At 35.0% G+C, this 19,390-nt stretch overlaps 3 protein-coding genes across 4 annotated transcripts; 1 reads left to right on the top strand and 2 right to left on the bottom strand.

Moving 5' to 3' along the window:
* The first annotated feature begins 171 nt into the window (after positions 1–171).
* Positions 172–5,611, top strand: LOC110688011 (26S proteasome regulatory subunit 7). The gene is made up of 10 exons (XM_021864676.1): positions 172–357; positions 1,128–1,209; positions 2,117–2,208; positions 2,311–2,388; positions 2,774–2,835; positions 3,833–3,977; positions 4,136–4,354; positions 4,440–4,621; positions 4,710–4,885; positions 5,049–5,611. Exons 1-10 carry the CDS (start codon positions 271–273, stop codon positions 5,204–5,206), a joined length of 1,281 nt encoding a protein of 426 aa, XP_021720368.1. The 5' UTR covers positions 172–270; the 3' UTR covers positions 5,207–5,611.
* A 666-nt stretch (positions 5,612–6,277) lies between these two features.
* LOC110688010 (methyltransferase-like protein 2) lies at positions 6,278–10,415 on the bottom strand. Of its 2 annotated transcripts, none has more exons than XM_021864673.1 (9): positions 9,929–10,415; positions 9,578–9,821; positions 8,842–8,981; positions 8,635–8,668; positions 8,239–8,314; positions 7,617–7,794; positions 7,343–7,432; positions 7,134–7,275; positions 6,278–6,820 (listed from the first exon to the last, which is right to left on the bottom strand). In XM_021864673.1, the coding sequence occupies exons 1-9, from the start codon at positions 10,253–10,255 to the stop codon at positions 6,648–6,650; spliced, it is 1,404 nt and encodes a 467-aa protein (XP_021720365.1). In that variant the 5' UTR covers positions 10,256–10,415; the 3' UTR covers positions 6,278–6,647. The 2 variants fall into 2 exon arrangements, with proteins under 2 accessions (XP_021720365.1, XP_021720366.1); XM_021864674.1 differs by having other exon boundaries at positions 7,179–7,275; positions 9,929–10,411.
* A 496-nt stretch (positions 10,416–10,911) lies between these two features.
* On the bottom strand, positions 10,912–18,574 carry LOC110688009 (protein STRUBBELIG-RECEPTOR FAMILY 7-like). The gene is made up of 16 exons (XM_021864672.1): positions 18,173–18,574; positions 16,930–17,062; positions 16,756–16,827; positions 16,567–16,632; positions 16,346–16,417; positions 16,184–16,255; positions 15,781–15,852; positions 15,587–15,652; positions 15,443–15,505; positions 15,051–15,343; positions 14,018–14,325; positions 13,301–13,569; positions 13,079–13,211; positions 12,484–12,608; positions 12,243–12,399; positions 10,912–11,473 (listed from the first exon to the last, which is right to left on the bottom strand). Exons 1-16 carry the CDS (start codon positions 18,258–18,260, stop codon positions 11,330–11,332), a joined length of 2,133 nt encoding a protein of 710 aa, XP_021720364.1. The 5' UTR covers positions 18,261–18,574; the 3' UTR covers positions 10,912–11,329.
* Positions 18,575–19,390: the final 816 nt, after the last annotated feature.

The following is a 19,390-nucleotide window of genomic DNA, read 5'->3' as shown; positions in this document are numbered from 1 at the left end:
TCCATAAATTAGAAAAGCTTTGGGCTAACAAACAATTTATAAATGGGCTTAAAATCTTAAATAACACCACAACATTACCCAACCCAACCAAACTCCTGTTATACTCGATTCCAAACGTAAGACGAACTATTATGTTTTTCAGTCTTTTTTTCCTATAAATAAAAATCAACAATTTAATTCCTTATTTAGAGCTCACCTCACTTGTTCTTCAAGAAAACTTTGCAACTACTTATACATAGCGGAGGAGAGAGAAATTCTTCCAACTCAACAATGGCGATTGACCACGAAGATGATCTCAAGGACGAGAAGAATCCCCGTCCTTTAGATGAAGATGATATCGCTCTTCTCAAAACCTATGTAATTCTTAACCCTAATTTACCTACTTTTTTCTTGCTAATTTTCTTGCTAGTTATACCTTCGATTTGTTGTAATATTGAAATTCTTAGGGTTTTTTTTTTTTTTTGTTTAATTGGAGTTCTTATGGATGTCAAAATATGTTCTTCGATGATGAATTTTACGGAATTTGAATGATAGGGTTTATGGCGGTCGATTGAAATCTGCGAGTGTGAGATTGTGTGTGAATTGAAATTTTATTTCTGCGATCTTTTGTGATTGTATAATTTGCGATTTTTGGTAAATTTGTGTTGATAAATGCTGTTATTTTATCAATTGATTTCATACTGAAGGTAGTGAATAGTGAAAGATGCAATTTTTAGGTTGGTGCTAGAGTTGAAGTATAAGATTGATACTTTAAGTTTTCAGGAACAAAATTTTAAGTTTTTTGTTAAGTAATTGATGCCTTGTGAATTATATGTTGAAGTTGTAGAAATCTGGTTTTGAATTTTTTTGGGGAACACATAATTAAGAAATTTAATATTGGATGCTCAGGACCTAGAAGCCTTGCTGAAATCAGGCTCTTTAGTAGTGCTTTCTGGCACATTGTTATAGGCGCCGCTGTGTTTACCTTCTTATGGGCTATTAATGAATAAAAGATCCTATTTTGCTTTGAATATGGTGATTATGTGTTAACTCTTAAGGCACATGAAACTTGATATGTTCCAGTGAAGTTTGAAAGATTTTATGTGTGCATTGTTATTCTCTTGGGGTTAATTTGATCATTTATGCAGGGATTGGGACCTTACTCAGCTAGCATCAAGAAGGCGGAGAAGGAGATTAAGGATATGGCAAAAAAAGTCAATGACTTAATTGGTATGTATGATCATGTATTGATTTACAAGACTCTTTCTTGGTTTTTTATTTTATGAATGTTTGAAGCTCATTGAATTCATCGACTAAATTTTCCTCTCTAAACTAATCGACTTAGAAAAGATTATCTTTTTGTATCAGTCTTGGGGGTAGAATGCTGGTATAATATTAATCCTTTAACCTTGAGACAGTTTATTAGTACAAGATAATGTCTCAGTTAGATTATCGTCTTCCTTGTTTTGTTGCACTATACACCTTTTCAGATTGTGAAGGATATGCAAAGTTCTTATTTTGTTTTTTGCTTCAAGAAGATGTGTTTTGCAAAATTCTATTAGTTACTGGTATGGATAGTTGATTGAACTATTACTATTGCCCCTTTATTTGCCTCCTGATCTGGATCATTATATTAATCTGCAGCCAATGTTGAAATGATATTAACATATTATTAATATTTGAAGGGTACCGTGTGTTTGTTGGCAAGTTGCCCCTAATTTGAATTTGATTAGCCTTTATGAGTTTGTTTTGGATTAATTCGATATCAGTGGAAGGAGATTTTCCATTTTTTATGTCCTAATGATGTTCAAACAGCTTAGGAGATTCCTAAATCCTAATAAGTAAAGCTATGACAATTCTGACAACCTTTTGGGCCTAATTTACGGAAATTTCCTGTGGTCTTATGTATTTTCTAGTTAAATGGCTGTCAGGGCGCCCTACACTTGTGAGCAATTTTAATAATACTCATGTCTCTGAAAGTCTGAATTGATAAATGATGTGTTCATGTTTGTTTACTAATGAGTGATGTTTTCTTTATGTGGTTCAGTTACTGTTTGAGTTAAGTTTTGTTGGAGATTGCATTATGCTAGATTGCTAGTGTTTCTCATTTAAATTAATGATCTTTACTTTGTAACAGGTATCAAGGAATCTGATACTGGATTGGCAGCTCCTAGCCAGTGGGATCTCGTCTCTGACAAGCAAATGATGCAGGAGGAGCAACCACTCCAGGTACTTGCTATGTGTAGTTTTTCTACAATTTCTTTTTTTTTTTTTTTTTTATACTCTTTTAAGTTCTGAATATTTATGGTAAATACCTTTATTGTTGAGCAGGTTGCAAGATGCACCAAGATAATCAATCCAAACACTGAAGATGCAAAGTATGTGATCAATGTGAAGCAAATTGCAAAGGTACTCAAGCTTACCATTTCCCTAATTTCTTTTCCTTCCTTTTTCCTCTTTTCTTTTTAGCACTTTTTTATTTTTACTTTTTTTGTAAAAACTATTTTATGTTGTGATTCTCTTTTTAATGATAGACTTGCAGTAATTGTCTGTGCTATATTCCATCTTCTCGCAGTTGGTGTCGGGCTTTTGGTGTTCTTTAGAATATTCCAAAGAGATGTCTTGTTTGCTAGAGTATTAGTTGCAAATTTTTATTTTTTTTAAGAAATAGTTTCTTTCTGGATATATTTGTATGGGTTGTACACTTGTGCACATAGACGTCTATATGCGTGGTTACTTCCTTTCTGTAATTACAATTTTCTTTCTAATATTTGTTTTTATTTCAAAATTTCAGTTTGTTGTTGGACTGGGAGATAAAGTTTCTCCAACAGATATTGAAGAAGGCATGCGTGTTGGGTATGTTGGTTTTTTCAATTATTGTTGTAATACTTTGATCAACATTTTAAAATGTGTTTTCGACATGATGCATCTTACAAAAGTGAATTTGATTTAGTAAAATTCAACAGTATACCTGAAATTCATTGCTATACGGTATATGAGTGGTAATTTTCTTTTTTACTAGTAGTATACTGGTATGTGCCTATGTGGAGCCTAAAGTTAGGTAACTGGATATCCCAGCTATTCAGAACTTCAGCAGATGAATTTATGAGGATTTTCCAATTATTCCTGTTTGATATAAATGTGCCCATGTAGGTCACTATGCAGGCTGAGAGGCTCTTTTAGGCCTTTTGGCAATTGTTCAATGGTCTTCACTGCTATATGAGTGGTAATTTTCTTTTTTACTAGTAGTATACTGGTATGTGCCTATGTGGAGCCTAAAGTTAGGTAACTGGATATCCCAGCTATTCAGAACTTCAGCAGATGAATTTATGAGGATTTTCCAATTATTCCTGTTTGATATAAATGTGCCCACGTAGGTCACTATGCAGGCTGAGAGGCTCTTTTAGGCCTTTTGGCAATTGTTCAATGGTCTTCACTGCTTAACTTAGCCATTTGATTTCCGTGAGTGTTAATTGTGGATGCGGTTTCAAAATTTTGGTAGAAGTGTATTTCGTGGATAGATTTTGATTTGCTTTATCCAATTTGTTGGAGATGTGATTTTTGTAATGACTTCAAAATATGATTTCAAAATTTGGTATATTAGGTTTAACCCGCACTATGTTCTATGATCTATTAGATTTACATAGGAATTTGACATGTCTTACGCTGCATTTATTGCTTTCAAACTTGAGATGGCTTGTTGTTCTGTGATGTCTCTTCAGCAGATTAGACACGCTGTTTTACCCTAGGCTACTCCTTTACTACTTTTTGTTTCCCTGAATTTGATACTTAATATGTTTAGTCTGATCCTTTGGCTTACATAATTTATATTTCTATATCATGCTTGTTACAGTGTTGATAGAAACAAGTACCAGATCCAGATTCCTTTGCCACCAAAGATTGATCCCAGTGTGACCATGATGACTGTAGAGGAGAAGCCAGATGTGACATATAATGATGTTGGTGGATGCAAAGAGCAAATTGAAAAGATGCGAGAAGTGAGTTTGTTTTGCTAGCTTTTGAAGTTGCTGCATAGTTTAGTATTCGTTGTAAAACAAGAAGAGTCTTGTCTTGTTTCTGAAATCAGGTGTCTTGCTGTTTTTTGAAGTCGTTCTTTTGAGATGTAACTAAACCTCTTTTTATGTTTTGGTTGTAGGTTGTTGAATTACCCATGCTTCACCCAGAGAAATTCGTTAAGCTTGGAATAGATCCTCCTAAGGGTGTCTTATGCTATGGTCCTCCTGGTACTGGAAAAACACTTTTGGCCAGAGCTGTTGCTAATCGAACTGATGCATGCTTCATTCGTGTTATTGGGAGTGAGCTTGTCCAAAAGTATGTTGGTGAGGGTGCCCGAATGGTTCGTGAGCTATTTCAGGTATGTTTTTTAGAGGTTCTACTGTTCTGGTTTTTCTGAGTGCTTCCTTTCCTGTGCTAAGTATATATGATGCCTGTGTGCTCAGATGGCAAGATCAAAGAAGGCATGTATTGTTTTCTTTGATGAAGTTGATGCTATTGGAGGTGCACGTTTTGATGATGGTGTTGGAGGAGACAACGAGGTTCAGCGTACTATGCTTGAAATCGTAAATCAACTTGATGGATTTGATGCTCGTGGAAACATCAAGGTTCTTATGGCCACAAACAGGTAAACTCTGTTCTTGTAAGGCAAGATGGCATCTCTTTATCATCCTTTCTTTTTTAGTGATAATTCTCACATTGCTATCTTGTCCCAGACCTGACACTCTTGACCCAGCTCTATTGCGTCCTGGTCGATTAGACAGGAAGGTTGAGTTTGGCCTTCCAGATCTGGAGGGTAGGACACAAATCTTCAAGATCCATACCAGGACCATGAACTGTGAAAGGGATATCCGATTTGAGCTTCTTGCCCGCCTTTGCCCAAACTCTACAGGTGACAATCTTAACCTATATGTGCAAATATCTTTCTGTTTAATGCTTGTAAGTTCCTGAATGAATTAAAAACCCTAACCCATATAAAGTTGGTTTTTCCTGGAAAGAGAGTTGTCTTGTGTATCATGTCAAGGAAAATGTCAATCTAACAAAAACTGCTGCAGGTGCTGACATAAGGAGTGTGTGCACTGAAGCTGGAATGTATGCAATTCGAGCTCGGAGGAAGACAGTGACGGAGAAAGATTTCCTTGATGCTGTGAACAAGGTCATAAAGGGTTACCAGAAGTTCAGTGCAACCCCCAAGTATATGGTCTACAATTAAAGGGCTGTTGTTGCTCGAAGAACAAAGCTGCAAAGTATGAAATCAATGCTTTGGTTGACCATGTCTTGTGCTATCGACCGGACATTCACACTGACTGGCTACATGTGCAACTCAATGACAGATCTTTCACAAAGGAATCTGAATTATAGTATTGGTCAGGAAGTCCCATTTATTTATAAAGCTTTAAAACAAATTTTAGATTTGGCAGATGGTTTTGTAGTCGAATTGAGACTTTTATTGCCAGACTGGTTTTCAAGTTTGCTAAATATGTATTTTATGGGATTTCTAAATGACCAGTCTTTTGTGTCACAACTAGAAATGGATTTCAACCGAAATGCTTGGATCTTGTAGTGTTATTCTAAGAATTTATTTCTGAAATGTCATTTTTGACCCTTTGGTCCAGCATCTGGCGTGTTATCAGTCATTTTTGTCGCATTCATGCTTTAAAACTCAATTAAAGTGGTCCTTTTTTGGACCATAAAAAGGAGTCTTCATAGACAGGATTATGTTGCAGCAAGTAAACTTGTTATATGCAGTATACCCAATATGTAATACTAAATCCCAAGCTTTGAATACAGGATATTGGATTAAGTAGCTTCAACAAAATGAAATTTTAATCTACAGATTTTTGCTTGATTAACCAAGCATTCAGGTCAGATTAATAGATGTTGAACTATCACAGCATAGACTAAAAAGCGAGCTTGGAACTGCCTTTAGACATTATATTACAGGAAACTATCAGCAAAAGTAGAACTGTTGCTAGGATTCGAAGTTTGAATCCAGAATAAGGCTATGTCAAATTATTGAACCTTGAAATTATTAATAACATAAATCCAAGTTAGTTGCTCCAGGTTAGCCTTTTTTGGAACAATCCTTTAGAAATCTTAAGAAACAAAGCGCTCACCAACACATTTATTTCATTAGCATCATTTGACAATGTCAAGATGGAAATCATTTTAGTAAACCCCGTTTTAAACATTATACTCCGTAACTCATGAATGAGAGCCTTTCAATAAAACTTGACATGCTGTGGTTTCAACTTCCAAATGTCTATGTGGAAACAGTGACTCGTACAATAAAATATCAAAGTACGAACTGATTGATATCATAAATGATGAATATTTAACTGACAAAGAGCTCAGCTCCTGGTTCTGAATTGAGTAGGGAGTGTGAACCACAGAAATTTTACAATGCGAAAGCATAACTGTAGCAGCAACATAGCTATACATCTGATACGCAGAAGTTAACAGATGGCTTTCATCTTGTCCATTCTTTGTCGAGATATCTGTCATCCCTTGTCCTGGGGTGCTGCATAATTTGCAATTCCTTTGCTGTTGAAGAGCTATTCAGAACAATTGATCCTCAGATTCCTCACCTCAATTTGTATCAAAAGCTGTATAGTCTTTGAATATGTTTAAGCAACATAGCACATTACATTAGTTTAAAGTTCTCTGTAATTAGTGCAGTTTTCAGTTATCTTCCTTGAAAAATATCTCCTGTCTTGAAAGTGAAGAGGTTCATTTCCCCAAGATGTCCATCCAGCCATCATTTCTCTGGCAAACAGCTCAATGCAACGAGCAGGTCTGGGTCCTGGCACATACTCCAGGAGCAAATCTGACAATGGCAAGAACAAACTAAATCACACGTTCATTTACAAGTAACCCATATATTATCAAGAAGATGAAGAGCCAGAATGAGAGGATGGATGATTCTATTTGTTACGGGGAAGCTTATTTGTGTCACAGCAGTGCATCTGATATTTCTACAAAAAGAGTTCGCAGAGAGTTTTTAGCTGAAACTATTGAGAGGATAGAAATAAATGATGACCAGCAAACTCAAAAGTCATTTCAAGGAGCACTGAATCCATTTATAAATATATTTATATATTTAGTTGAATAGATTATTTTTTCAACCAATAAAATATTACCGAGAAGATTCTCTGTACTAGCTGCGAAGAGGAGGATGGATATACCTCCTACTGGGGGCTTTCTTGAGTAGTCCCCTGGAATGGTCATCACTACTTGATCTTTTAAAGACTTTGCTGTGGCTGTTAGCTCAGAATCTGTTACCTGCATTACATTCTTTAGATAATTTATGTATCAAATCAATAAAAGTTGAAGTCACAGAAAAACCTACAGGTTTTCCAGTGTATCCAAGAAGAAGGCATTCATAAGGCCGGTGATGAAAGAGGTCTAGGTCACAAATCAAAGACCCATCAGCTTTCACCTGCAAAATCAGACACAATTTTACACGCACATAATTTCCAGCATGAAGTAGCATCTATAAGACTTCCAGTTCTTATTCAACAAGTCGTGTAAATCTAGAAACTAGCATCCCTAACTACCCTTTTTTATTTTTCTTTTTACTGTTATGGAGTACAAATGGAAATACCAAAAGTAGTATGACGTACTTTTAACCAATATAATGTAGCTGCATATCTGACTCCCCATGCAGGAAACAGTTCATTTTCAACAAACTTCCGCAATTTCTCCCTGTTTGTCACCCATAAAGCTACGAGTGCTCCACTTGTATGGGTAAGTTGCTTGATCGGAAGTGACAAAAAGTGCCGGTTTGGCAAAGTAGGGTACCTAACAAAGAGCCATAATGATTCACTTAGCTGAGGATAATATTGAAAAATAAGGGATTTAAGTCATAGTAATTGTACTGACTGATGTCAAAAACAATAGAAAGCTCATTGAATCATTGATTAACATTATAAATTCTCTTAGATGAACCCCTAGAGTAAGGCTTCAACTAGCAGGGGAAAAGGTTTCTTAGGTTCTTTCAACAAGCATTCGTAGAATAGTGCTATAGCGAAAATGACTTGGTTGGAAGGAGTTAGGAGGGATATGAAGTATATGGATTTGCATGATGATGAGGTATTGGATCGTAAAGGGTGGAGGGATAAGATTTTTGTCAATGACTACACGGAATAATCACTTTTGGTTCATGTAGCCGACCCCAATTACGGGATTAAGGCTTTGATCGATTGCAGTAGCGAAAAGTAAAATAAAATAATTAGCAGTACATACTTTGACTTCTGATATGCACTTCTGTTTTCCCATGGTGGATCAACCATTATAAAATTAAACCCACATTCCAAGTTAGCTGCAATGATAAGAAAAAACATCTCAGTCCAAAATTTTAGACCAGCAGACAGAGACTAACTGTCTAACCCCTATCTACATCAATGATGAAGAATAAGGCACAGATACAAACAAGTGTGATAAACTTAGAGATAAAGTGATAAGCTTTTAGGTATGACTTACAAGTTGCATCATTACCTCTGCTTACTAAGTGAGAAAAGTAGACTTGTTTATGAAAATAGCTTAATGAAGGATCCTAATGAACCATCAATATTTGGTAGCCTAGAACTAGGAAGCATGAAGGAGCAATGTGCTGTGAAGAAATATCATAAAAACCATTACCAGGAACTAAGGTGTGAATCTGCTCCAGTTCAGACTATGAAATGGACATAAGAAAAATAAAAAAAAAACAAAAGGTTGTGTAAGAAATAAGAACAATGATGGTGATGCTTAAAGTAAAGTCCGATAAAAGCTAAGTTGCATTTTTTATGATAGCTAATAGAGAGCTATGGATTAACACAAACCATTAAGCAAAGGCAAACAGTATACCATGTAGAAGCAGCTATCTTTTGGTAAAATGTACTGACTTGTCTGAAATTCTGCCACCATATCATAGTTTGTCTCATTTGAGACTAAGTTATTGAATAACGGGAGTAACCTTTGATCAATGTGCTGAGTGTCAAGGGAACCTGTGTGTCCAACAGAGAATGGAAGCCTAAGAATCATCATAATTATGTATACATTGATGCATGATAACTAGGAAACTCCTTAATAAGAGATAGAAGCATAGTGACAAATAGAACTGAAAAGAAATGTATTGGATATCCTTAAATCATAATATTCAACAAAGGAACAAATGGGTGAAAATATAGTTGAAAAAAGATTAGAACACAGTGAAATAATGTTTAACTAATGGCAAGGAACTTGTTACCCTATACTTTCAGATGTTAGTGAAGGCTTAGATGATAGATTCATGTATAGACATACTATAAAAGGCACATTTGCAGTAATTATATAGCCACAAATTTTACTCAACTCAACTACAAGCCAATTCATCAAAACTCGAAAGCACGACAACGAAACGCATTAGGGAACCCCTCAAAGCAATCATATCTTCATTTGCAACAAATTCTTTCCACCTCTAAAAAGACAACAAAACAACAATAATCCTAGTCCTACACAAAAGAGAAATCTTCGAATCGAAACAGTTGAAAACTTGAAACCAATAGCAACACAACAAACAAACCTAGACGAATTAAATATCGTGAAATCAACACAAACTAACCTCCATTTACTTGGACCTGTTTGCTAGCTTGAGTATAATCAAGAGCAATTTCATACAAGGGAGCTTGCCAAACTTTTCCAAGCTCAATAAACGAAATTTCATCTTCTTCATTAATTCCACCAGAATTCAAATCAACACAACGTTCCCAACCATCAATTTCACAATTAAGCTCACAAATTACATCTAACAGTTCCTTAGCTCTTAGCAATTCTTCATGTGCCTTCACTAATAAAGGCCTAATTTCCTTCAAACAAATCAACCCCAGAAAAAAAAAATCAAAACTTGCACAAAATTAACAACAAATGAAGTAAAACATAAACCCTAAAAATTAAATTGAAATTGAAATTGTACCTGGTGTCTTTGATCGGCGAGTAATTCCTTCTCATTAAGAGAATAACATTGCTGATTTTTCTTCTTTTTTTGGTTTCGTTTTCTCTTACCTAAACTTGCAGAAACCCTAAAACTCTCTTCATTTTCTTGTTTGTGTTCTGGTAGTTCATCAATGGTGAAATTGGAAGTAAAGAAGCGAGAATAATAGGAAGAAGGGGAAACCCTAAATTGAGTGTAGTTACGATTGAGAATTCGAACAGGATCAATGAAGAATGTGAGTGAATTAGGGAAATCATAAATGCCAGATTCATGGAGTTCTGTTAAGAGCTTCTTCTCAGTACCCGCCATTTTTGCTCTGCTACTCGTCTTTGCCCAAATTATGTAGTAATTGTGTTTTTTTGTGTTTATAGTTTTGTCTTGAAGTTCACTTCTATTTTGTGTTTATTTCAACTGTATTGAAACTATTGGAACTTATTTTGTCGGAAAAAAATTACGGGGTAAGAGTCTTGAGTAAAAATTGTTTGGTTTTAAAATTATTCGAAAATTCTTGTGGTACATTGTGTGATATGAATATATTTTGTCGTCAATTTTTAAAACTCAATTAAATTAATCCTATTTTATCTTAAATTAGTCAATATAAACCGAGTGAGCATTCTTTAGGAGAAAGGGTTCTTCTCATGTTCAACTAATACGAGTAATAAACAATGTGTCTTTGAATTAGTGTCAATTAGAGCTTTTGGAAGTGACAATAGACAAACAGGGCTTTAGTGAACAAATCATTGTTCGACATAATTTAGTCCAAATATCCAGTTTTCATAATTAAGTAAGTTGGGTCATATTTGAGTCTTACCAATTAGCTGATTGATGATTATTTTCAGGTCATTTCATAAACCTATTCAAGTCATTATTCGGCCAAGTGTTACAAGTACAGTTCAATAATCGTAATGAGGTACAATCGGAATTGGGTCAGTTTTGTCAAGTTAGTGTCTCTGAATTAGCCAAAGTTGGATCCTTTAATGTTCTTTGTTGTAACATTTCTGAACTTGTTTTGACAAAATTTTGAGAATTTTCAACTCTCAATATGATATACTACGTACAATTTTTTTCCCCTACCATCCCAGGGGAACTAGGGAAGGAAGAATACAAAGCCCATGCGATGGATGCACCACATGAAAACATATGAAGTATTAATCTTTTTTCACCTTCAATACATTATATCTTACAATAAGGTGATACGGAAAATGAACATATATAAAAGGAAAAGAAAAGAATAAATGACAGCATTCGTACCCTGAACTGAAACTTTTGTGAATGCAGAAGAAACCAGGTCGTGGAGGAGAAAAATTATGAGGTGAAGGAGAAATAAATAACTTTACTTTGGTCAGGCGGAGGATCAAATGAACAAAATTATTATACATCCATTTAATTAACACTATCATTTGTGTCTGTGCTTTCTGATTGTCGAGCAGCATTTCCAACAGTTCTTTTGCTCATGTTTGCTCGCTGAACCAATCTAACCAAAGCTTGCACCACCTCTGACATTGGTGGCCGGAACTCGGGCTCAGGCTGTTCACAAAAGAATGTTTCAGTATGTTTTAGACACAAACCTAGCAGAACCTAGATATGTATAGAATACTACGCAGAACAAACAAGTGTCTAAATGAAAATCTACATCTTATGTTTCAGAAAGTAAAAGCTTCCAACATTCCAAAATTCATAGGTGAGTGAAGGCTCTAAGGATCTAATGGACAACTGGACGAGTTGATACAAGATCATAAACTGAGGTTACTACACTGGGTGGGTAAATTTACATGCAAAATTCCATATTTCCATGTAGACGCTTACTGCAAGTCTTAAACGCACCTACACAAGTACCCACAGTTTACAAAACATGCATTTTTGTTCTTTGACCTTTATTACCACTGATCACCACCTCTAGAGATGCAAATGAGCGGTACTGAATTAAAGAAGGAAATCATATACTTGGAGGTGGAGATACATCTCCCAAGACATCCACTTGGAAATTGTGTGTAAACATACACAACATTAATCTACCAAATGGGTTGTGACATTCTTGTATACTAATCTGATGGACCTGGTTGTGGTTATTCAATAATTAGCTAGTATTATGAGATTCTCTTGTTCATCTATATGATATCTTCAGTGCACAAGACCACACATACAACCAAACAATATATGAAGTGCTATCACCCCCACAAAGTTTCAGGTTTTTGCCGGGATCAGCATATAAGTTCTAGCATCTGAAGTAACAGCATGTAATTCAAGAAAACAAACCAAGGTGTGATACAAACCAAGAAAAGGCAGTCAACAATACCTGAACACAAAGGGCAATGACATCAGCAAATCGCGACAAAGATTTCACAGGGTAGAGGCCTTCTAGAGCAGGATCCACCATTTTAGTCAAAGCATCAATGTCATGAAGCTGAGGTGTAGCCCACCGAACCAATGATTGCTCAGCCCTCGGCAACGAGCTGAATACAAAATAGATTTATTCAGAAAATCACCTTATTAAATTCTGGCTGTGTCCTCATTCGGTACTGATGACACAACATTACCTATCAAATGGTTTTCGTCCACTGAGAAGCTCTAACATAACCACGCCAAAACTGTAGACATCACTCTTCAAAGTATACTGACCAGAATCAGCAACTTCAGGAGCACAAGCATTATGGTTAATCGCCTGCATAAACAGCAAGAGGACAGCAAAAGAAAGGGCGTTAGTCTTTGAGCATGTTATGAAACATAGTTGTCAGCAATGAATTACTTGCAAGAAAATCAGGATCGTTATCTGGAAAAAAAAAAAAAAAACAACTTACAAACACAAAGCATCAATGACTGAAAATTTCTCAATTTACAATCACCAAAAAGGGAAAAAAAATGAAGGGGAAAAGAAATGAAGAAAATAGTATAAAGTTTGATCAAATGTTAAGATAATTTCTTAGACAGTGATCACTTAGTGCTTTTCTCCTTTTCCTCTTCTTTCTCTTCCTTTTATGGTATTACAGGGTGGACCTTTCAGTCTACTCAAACTCCAAGATACTATGATGCATGTCCAACAAAAGACATTGTCATATGAGTACCATGAATGTAGGACATGCCTCATAGGCCCTCATTCAAGCAAAGAACTTAGAGTATATATTGAAAGCTTACCTGGTTTGCGTTTGGAAGGAGGTTTGCCAACCCACAATCAGAAAGATGAGGATTTAGCTCCACATCAAGTAATATGTTCTCTGATTTAAAGTTTTGATGAACAACAGATGGAGAGCAAACTTCATGTAGGTACCTGGCAATGAGTGGGGAATATATGTTAATGTGAATGGAGTTGAGTAAACAAATGAAAATTACACATACTAAATCACTAAGCTGACTTACTCAAGAGCACGTGCACTCCCTAAAGCAATTTTGACACGAGTATTCCATGTCAATGGTTTACTGTACTCATCATCAAGATGTAAGAAGTCGTTCAATGAGCCATTCTTGTGGAATTCATACATTAGCAAGTGTTGGCCATGTTCAGAACAATAGCCAACAAGCTCAGTTACATTTGGATGATGTAATTTGGAAATGCTCGCAACAACTTCGGTGAAATCTTCAGGATGGTTAGCTAGAACAGATGAATCAATCTTTTTCACAGCAAGAACCTATCAAAACAACATATTTACCAACAATGAGCAACTATAATCATCATAAAGGCTTCAAACTAGCACACAATGACTTGTCACCAACTATCAGCAGTTCAATGACACTGAATGTGGAGGTTGCCAAACAACATAGGTACAATTCACATGTAAAAAATGATGAAAAATTTCAAATGTATGTCCCTTTCAGGCTTTCACCTGTCCAAGCATTAGGCCATTCATTTCATGAAATTTTTCTTTAGGTTAAAAATTTATGTTTTGCCTTCTAGTGCACCAGACCAAATTTTTTTCAATAAATTTACAGTACTATCTTATATACGAGGGCTGAGACACACCATTCAAATCACGAACAGCAATAGTATAATTTCTTCCATTGGCAGACTTCCCATCATTTGGGGAACAAAAAGTGGAGAATAAAAAATAAAAATTAAAAGCATTCAAGGGTACACACCTTTCCATCATCAAATTGAGCACGATATACACGTCCAATAGACCCCTCTCCAATAAGATTTTCAACACTGAAACTTCCGGTAGCCATCTGCAGGTCTGCTATAGAATATGATTTTACATTTTCGGGCACTGGTGTAGGAATTTTGGTTACTATAGGGCGAACAGGTTTATTTGAAAAGTCTTCATCGTCAAATGATTTGTTGCGATCCAATGGAGGTGGTTTTAGAACTGCGGTAACTGTGTCAAGCGTGGTGGTGTTGATTGACGATGAAGAATGAACTGACTTCAATTCCATATATTCAGGTTTACCTGATGAATTAGCATTCAAAACAGCTCGAAAGTAAGATTTAGGAAATTAAGGAGCATAAGGCAAGTTGATGCAGCAAACACAAACAGCAAATAAGCAATCTCAAAACACAATGCAGACATGCTTGGATCATATAACAAGTGCAATGATTTCATTTTGATTGATTCCATATCTAGCATTGCAAATGACTCCATATCTGATCTTCATCAAATTCATTCCGCTCTGGAAGTGCCACCAGTCAATGAAGCCTCCATGTGCTATACTGACACTTGGAGATTGGGCTTACAAATTTTGAATTATGTTTAGAGCTCACCTGGACTCTTGAGACTTGCTATTTCCAGGTCATTTTGGGTTTATGTGCTCAAGCCAGGTGAGATTTAATTATATATAAGATTTATAATGTTAGCTAAGAGACACCAATGTACAAAGCCTAGACCACACACTGGCAAAAGACTGTTTTTTTAGGTTCAGTTATCTTCATTCCTATGGTTGGGGTCTTGAGGTTTCAACTCATAATGAACTTATGCGCAAGGATAGTGCCATATGCTAGAAGGGGTGGATATGCCATATTAACATCCTCAATATCTTTTAAGGTTTATCGAGTACTTTTTTATGGCAAGAAAATACATAGTTCCAGATGATAAAAGAACCTAAAATTATATATGTTTCTCTCACTGAAGCAAGATCCATTAAGAGAGGAAAAAGAACCACAATAAGAGTGAATTACCTTCCACGTCATTCGAAGCAGGAGCAACAAAAGGCTTATGAATGTCTACCTTCTCTACGTCCGGGGATGGCCTCCGTATTCTTCTCTTAAATAATATAAATCCTACTACTGCTACAACTACGACAATAGCCAGAATAATTCCAACTATAGCACCAGCACTGATACCAGATTTTCCATCCCCAGAACTCGAACTCTCTGACAATTTTCCGTGATTCCCAGATTTGTGATGATTGGTTTGCGATCCAGGTGGAGCTGGGGGTGCTGGCCCTGAGTTCCATGAGTTACCATCTTTCCTGTGAGGGAAAAAATATACATTATAAAAGCAGGACTCAAAAAGTTCCACTTAGTTTAAAAGAACCAGAAACATAGATGAGGTATCCATCAATTCTTACTGTATATTAATATTTTGTAACTGCCTTGGAACCCATCCAGTGAAATGGTTATTCGCAATATTCCTATAAAACAAGAAATAAAACATCAAGAAATATGTATTGGCAATTCTACTCCTTAAATTTTTCATATACAAGAATACTAACAAATTCTCCAGAGGTAGATCTCCTAGGACATCAATTGTGCCTGTGAACTGGTTATTTTGCAAGTTCCTGCACAATAGTAGCAGGTTAATCAATCATATTACAAATATAGAGCACGTGTGTACTGTACACTGTCCACAAAGGCAAGTAAATTGAGAATTTAATACAGAAGAAAGCTAAATAGAAGAGGCACTAACAAGGTTTTCAAACTGGTCAACGAGCTCATTGTTTGTGGAAGATTGCCTGTGAGAGCATTGTTCGCGAGATTTCTGAAATAATAATTATAAACATTCAGTGATTTATAAACTACTCCATAACTCTGTTCCAACAAGATTAGTCTCAGTAGAAGTATTCAAGTAGTTTCACCAGCAGATTAGATTAGCTTTTATGTTTGATCTTCGGAAATATGAAAGAATGGAAAGTAATATTCGTAAAGCTAACTGAAACTACTTGGACTTGGAAACTAATAGATCATGCAAGTAAAAGAAGTCATTGACAATATTGAATACTATTTCACACTGAAAAATTATCTTTTCATCCCATAAATACAAATAAATATATCTGCAAATATGGTTAACATAAGGATAGAGGATTACTCACATATTGGAGAGCGAAGTAAGCTGTGAAAAGTCGACATTCAGCTGTCCATTAAATTGATTTTGGCTGAGGTCTCTATCCTCATTCACAGAAATGAGCCTTAGTCAGGTCTTTCATAGAATATGACATCAAGTAGAAATATTGGTCAAAGGGCAAGCAACTTACAGATGCACCAAAGGTTTCATAGTTGAAATTGAATAAGGTACCGCACCATTGAAATTGCAACCAGCAAGGTTTCTGCACAAAAACAATAGCCTAAGAATCATCTGGAACTCCCGTGAACAAGAAAGCCGAAAATTAAAATAGGAGATAGGAAAACAACTGCAGTTACTGTAACGACATTCAATTCTTAAAAGAGTTGAGACAATGGAAGCAAAAGTGCTTACAGTCGTTGCAAATTTGGAGGAAGGTTATAAGGTACTGTGCCTCCAAAATTATTATGGCTTATATCACTGCAAACATTATCACAAAATCATCAGACAATGTACATAAAGATACAGGAGATATTACAATTAAACTGCAAAAAAAAAAAAAAAAAAAAAAAAAAAAAAAAAAAAAAAAAAAAATTGTATTACAAGTCAGTCAAAGATGTCAAACTCGTAAGCTGAAAACCTATTGACCCAGTAAGTCCAAGATTTGATATTTTTCTGCACAAAAGATTGTATGATACCAGAATTAGAACACACAAGCTTTTACAGGTGATTAAACATCGTAATAACACCAGTACAATGCATAAAACCGACTCTTACATTTGTGTTACCCTTGAGCCTGAGCAAGTAACACCCTTCCATGACTGACCACATGGATCACCACCACTAGCAGTCCATCCCGTAAGCTGTGGAGGCGAATTCATGCTGCTAAACATGACATTAAGAGCAGAAGCTGCAAATTGAAAAGAGAACCAACATCACATATATGTCTTAATCAATAAGAATTGGCAATATCTCCCCAGTTGGGTTTTATTTTTTGTTAATCCATCGTATTGATCACATTGATCAACTTTCAGCAATTTCAGTCAGACTTAGTCAAACAAAAATTGCAATAACTTTTGATTCTGAAATCAATAACACCATCAAGATCGTCGTAACAACCATCTTTACTCTGATAATCCTTATTTGCAGAAGCTCAGAACAACGCCTCTAAACAAGCCAATTGTGATGAAGTAGGGAAAAAATAGCTCCATTCATAACAACCACCATATGTCCCATTTCGTAGGTAGTAATACACAGCAACAAGCCGACAACGGAGATGACTTCATGGGTTAATAGCATATGAACAATAACTTTACTAGCACATTTACATACAAAATTATTCTCATTACCACCGACGAAACAAACCATACATGTACTAGAATGCTGCACTGGGCAAATTGACACAAAAGATCTATGAAAAACTCAACTGTCCACACCCCAGAAAACCCCATTGGTTTTAGCAAGAATATCATCATGATCATCAGCATATGAACACCCTTTGACCAATAATTTCAGTAACCCAAATACAGAAAATTCCTCTCATATTTTCATAGAAAAAAAAAAAAGAAACCAAATTCATTGTAAAATAGCTTGCCAGCTTGGATAAACTAGATCAACATACTCATTGTAGCAATCAGTGTCATCAATCATCAGCATTCCATCAAAATTCCCACCTCAAAAAAATTAAAAATTAAATAAAAAAATAAACCCAGAAAATCCGAATGCAAAAATCAAGCCAATATCTACATGACAAACATCAGCAAGCATAAACCACATCTTTAATCAAAACCCCAAAAAAAAAGAATAAAAGAATCAATCTTTACAATTAAATCCCACAAAAAAAATAAAAAAGCGCAAAAAAATTGAATGTCAGCAGCTAAAAATCGATTAAAATTTCAAAACCCAGAAACCAATTCAATCTAAAAAATCAAAATTAACAGAAACCCAGATGAACAAAACAAGTAAAAAAGAAGATAAAATCAAAATTAACTTTAAAACAAAAAACAAAAAAAAAACTAACCATCAGATTGATCTGTGTCACCACTAATGAAGCTTGGACTAAACACCAAAATGCTGATAATCAGGAGCCTCCAAAGCTCCATCATCATCTCTCAATAATTCTCTCTCTCTAACTTTCTCTCTCTAAAAATTCTCTCTCCAAAAATTCTCTCTCTATCCACCTCTTTCTTCCCTTCCAGTGAAGACTAAACAGACAGACAGTGATGGCCTGCTCTATTTTAAATTTCTATTTTTTTAATTAATTGAATGATTAAATAATAAATCTAATTTCTTGGGTATAATTCCATAATTTGTTTACTAATTAAAATTTGGAGTAATTTTCGTTGTAATTTCTGACCGACGAATTGAACAGTAAACAAGAAGAGAACAGTTCTCTAAATTTTGCCCGTGTTTATGTAAAGCTGGCAGGCACGATAGACTAGAAGAATCCCAAGCCACAGAAAGTACCCACATTTTTTATTCTATTTTTTTATATGGAATTTTGTCAAAATTACCTAAAAATTAAAATAAATAAAATTAATGTATTTTTTGTTTCTTTCAAAAGTTTCATTGTTCTGTTCTAGGGGTTGGATTTTAGTAAATTTTGTTGGTTTCTTTTCTTGAAATTCAGACTTTGAAAGTGGTAAATTTGTAATGCCTTTTGCTCTCGAAAAGATTTAGACACTACCTAAATTTATTCTAGGACATTTTGTTGGGTTTTTGTGAGTAAAGTAATGAAATTTGTGATTTAATATTAAGTAATTGTTATTTCATTACTTTGTTCCATATAGGATACTGTCTAAATGTATGTCATTATTTGTATTTGTAGATAATTACCTCTGTTTCATAAAGATTGTTACATTTTTATTAGTGTCTATGAAAATAGACAAAAGCAACGAACGTCTGCCCCTAAAGTGTTGGATAAGATAGTTAAAAGTATAAATATTAATTTGAAATGAGCATTAAGCATATCGATCAACGCGTAATTTTGGCATGCATTCCTATATTAATACCATTTTAGGAAATATATTAAATGGTTATCTAACGCCCCATGCGTTTGTCAACAATATCCATGTAAATATTGGAGCAATTATATTTTACCCCATAATTTCTAGTTTGTTGCAAAAATTACTGTTGAGATGTGTAAACACAAAAATTTGTCAAATTTATGTAAATAAGGTGATGATGTCTCTAAAATATGTTATAATATCTTAAAGATCTTGAAGAATTTTAAATAATT

Source organism: Chenopodium quinoa, unplaced genomic scaffold (assembly GCF_001683475.1).
Source record: "Chenopodium quinoa cultivar QQ74 unplaced genomic scaffold, ASM168347v1, whole genome shotgun sequence".
NCBI classification, from domain to species: Eukaryota; Viridiplantae; Streptophyta; class Magnoliopsida; order Caryophyllales; family Amaranthaceae; genus Chenopodium; species Chenopodium quinoa.
The sequence above is the reverse complement of the archived record's forward strand: the minus strand, read 5'-3'. Positions and strand labels throughout refer to the sequence as shown.

Coding starts and splice junctions, on each gene's coding strand:
- LOC110688009 (XM_021864672.1), bottom strand. CDS start 18,260: ATGATGATGGAGCTTTGGAGGCTCCTGATTATCAGCATTTTGGTGTTT. Junction 16,418..16,566: donor CCTCCAAATTTGCAACGACT/GTAAGCACTTTT, acceptor GTTTTTGTGCAG/AAACCTTGCTGGTTGCAATT. Junction 15,344..15,442: donor TTACAAAATATTAATATACA/GTAAGAATTGAT, acceptor TTTCCCTCACAG/GAAAGATGGTAACTCATGGA.
- LOC110688010 (XM_021864673.1), bottom strand. CDS start 10,255: ATGGCGGGTACTGAGAAGAAGCTCTTAACAGAACTCCATGAATCTGGC. Junction 8,982..9,577: donor ACAGGTCCAAGTAAATGGAG/GTTAGTTTGTGT, acceptor TTGGACACACAG/GTTCCCTTGACACTCAGCAC. Junction 8,315..8,634: donor GATTCACACCTTAGTTCCTG/GTAATGGTTTTT, acceptor TTATCATTGCAG/CTAACTTGGAATGTGGGTTT.
- LOC110688011 (XM_021864676.1), top strand. CDS start 271: ATGGCGATTGACCACGAAGATGATCTCAAGGACGAGAAGAATCCCCGT. Junction 358..1,127: donor TCGCTCTTCTCAAAACCTAT/GTAATTCTTAAC, acceptor TCATTTATGCAG/GGATTGGGACCTTACTCAGC. Junction 2,836..3,832: donor GAAGAAGGCATGCGTGTTGG/GTATGTTGGTTT, acceptor TGCTTGTTACAG/TGTTGATAGAAACAAGTACC.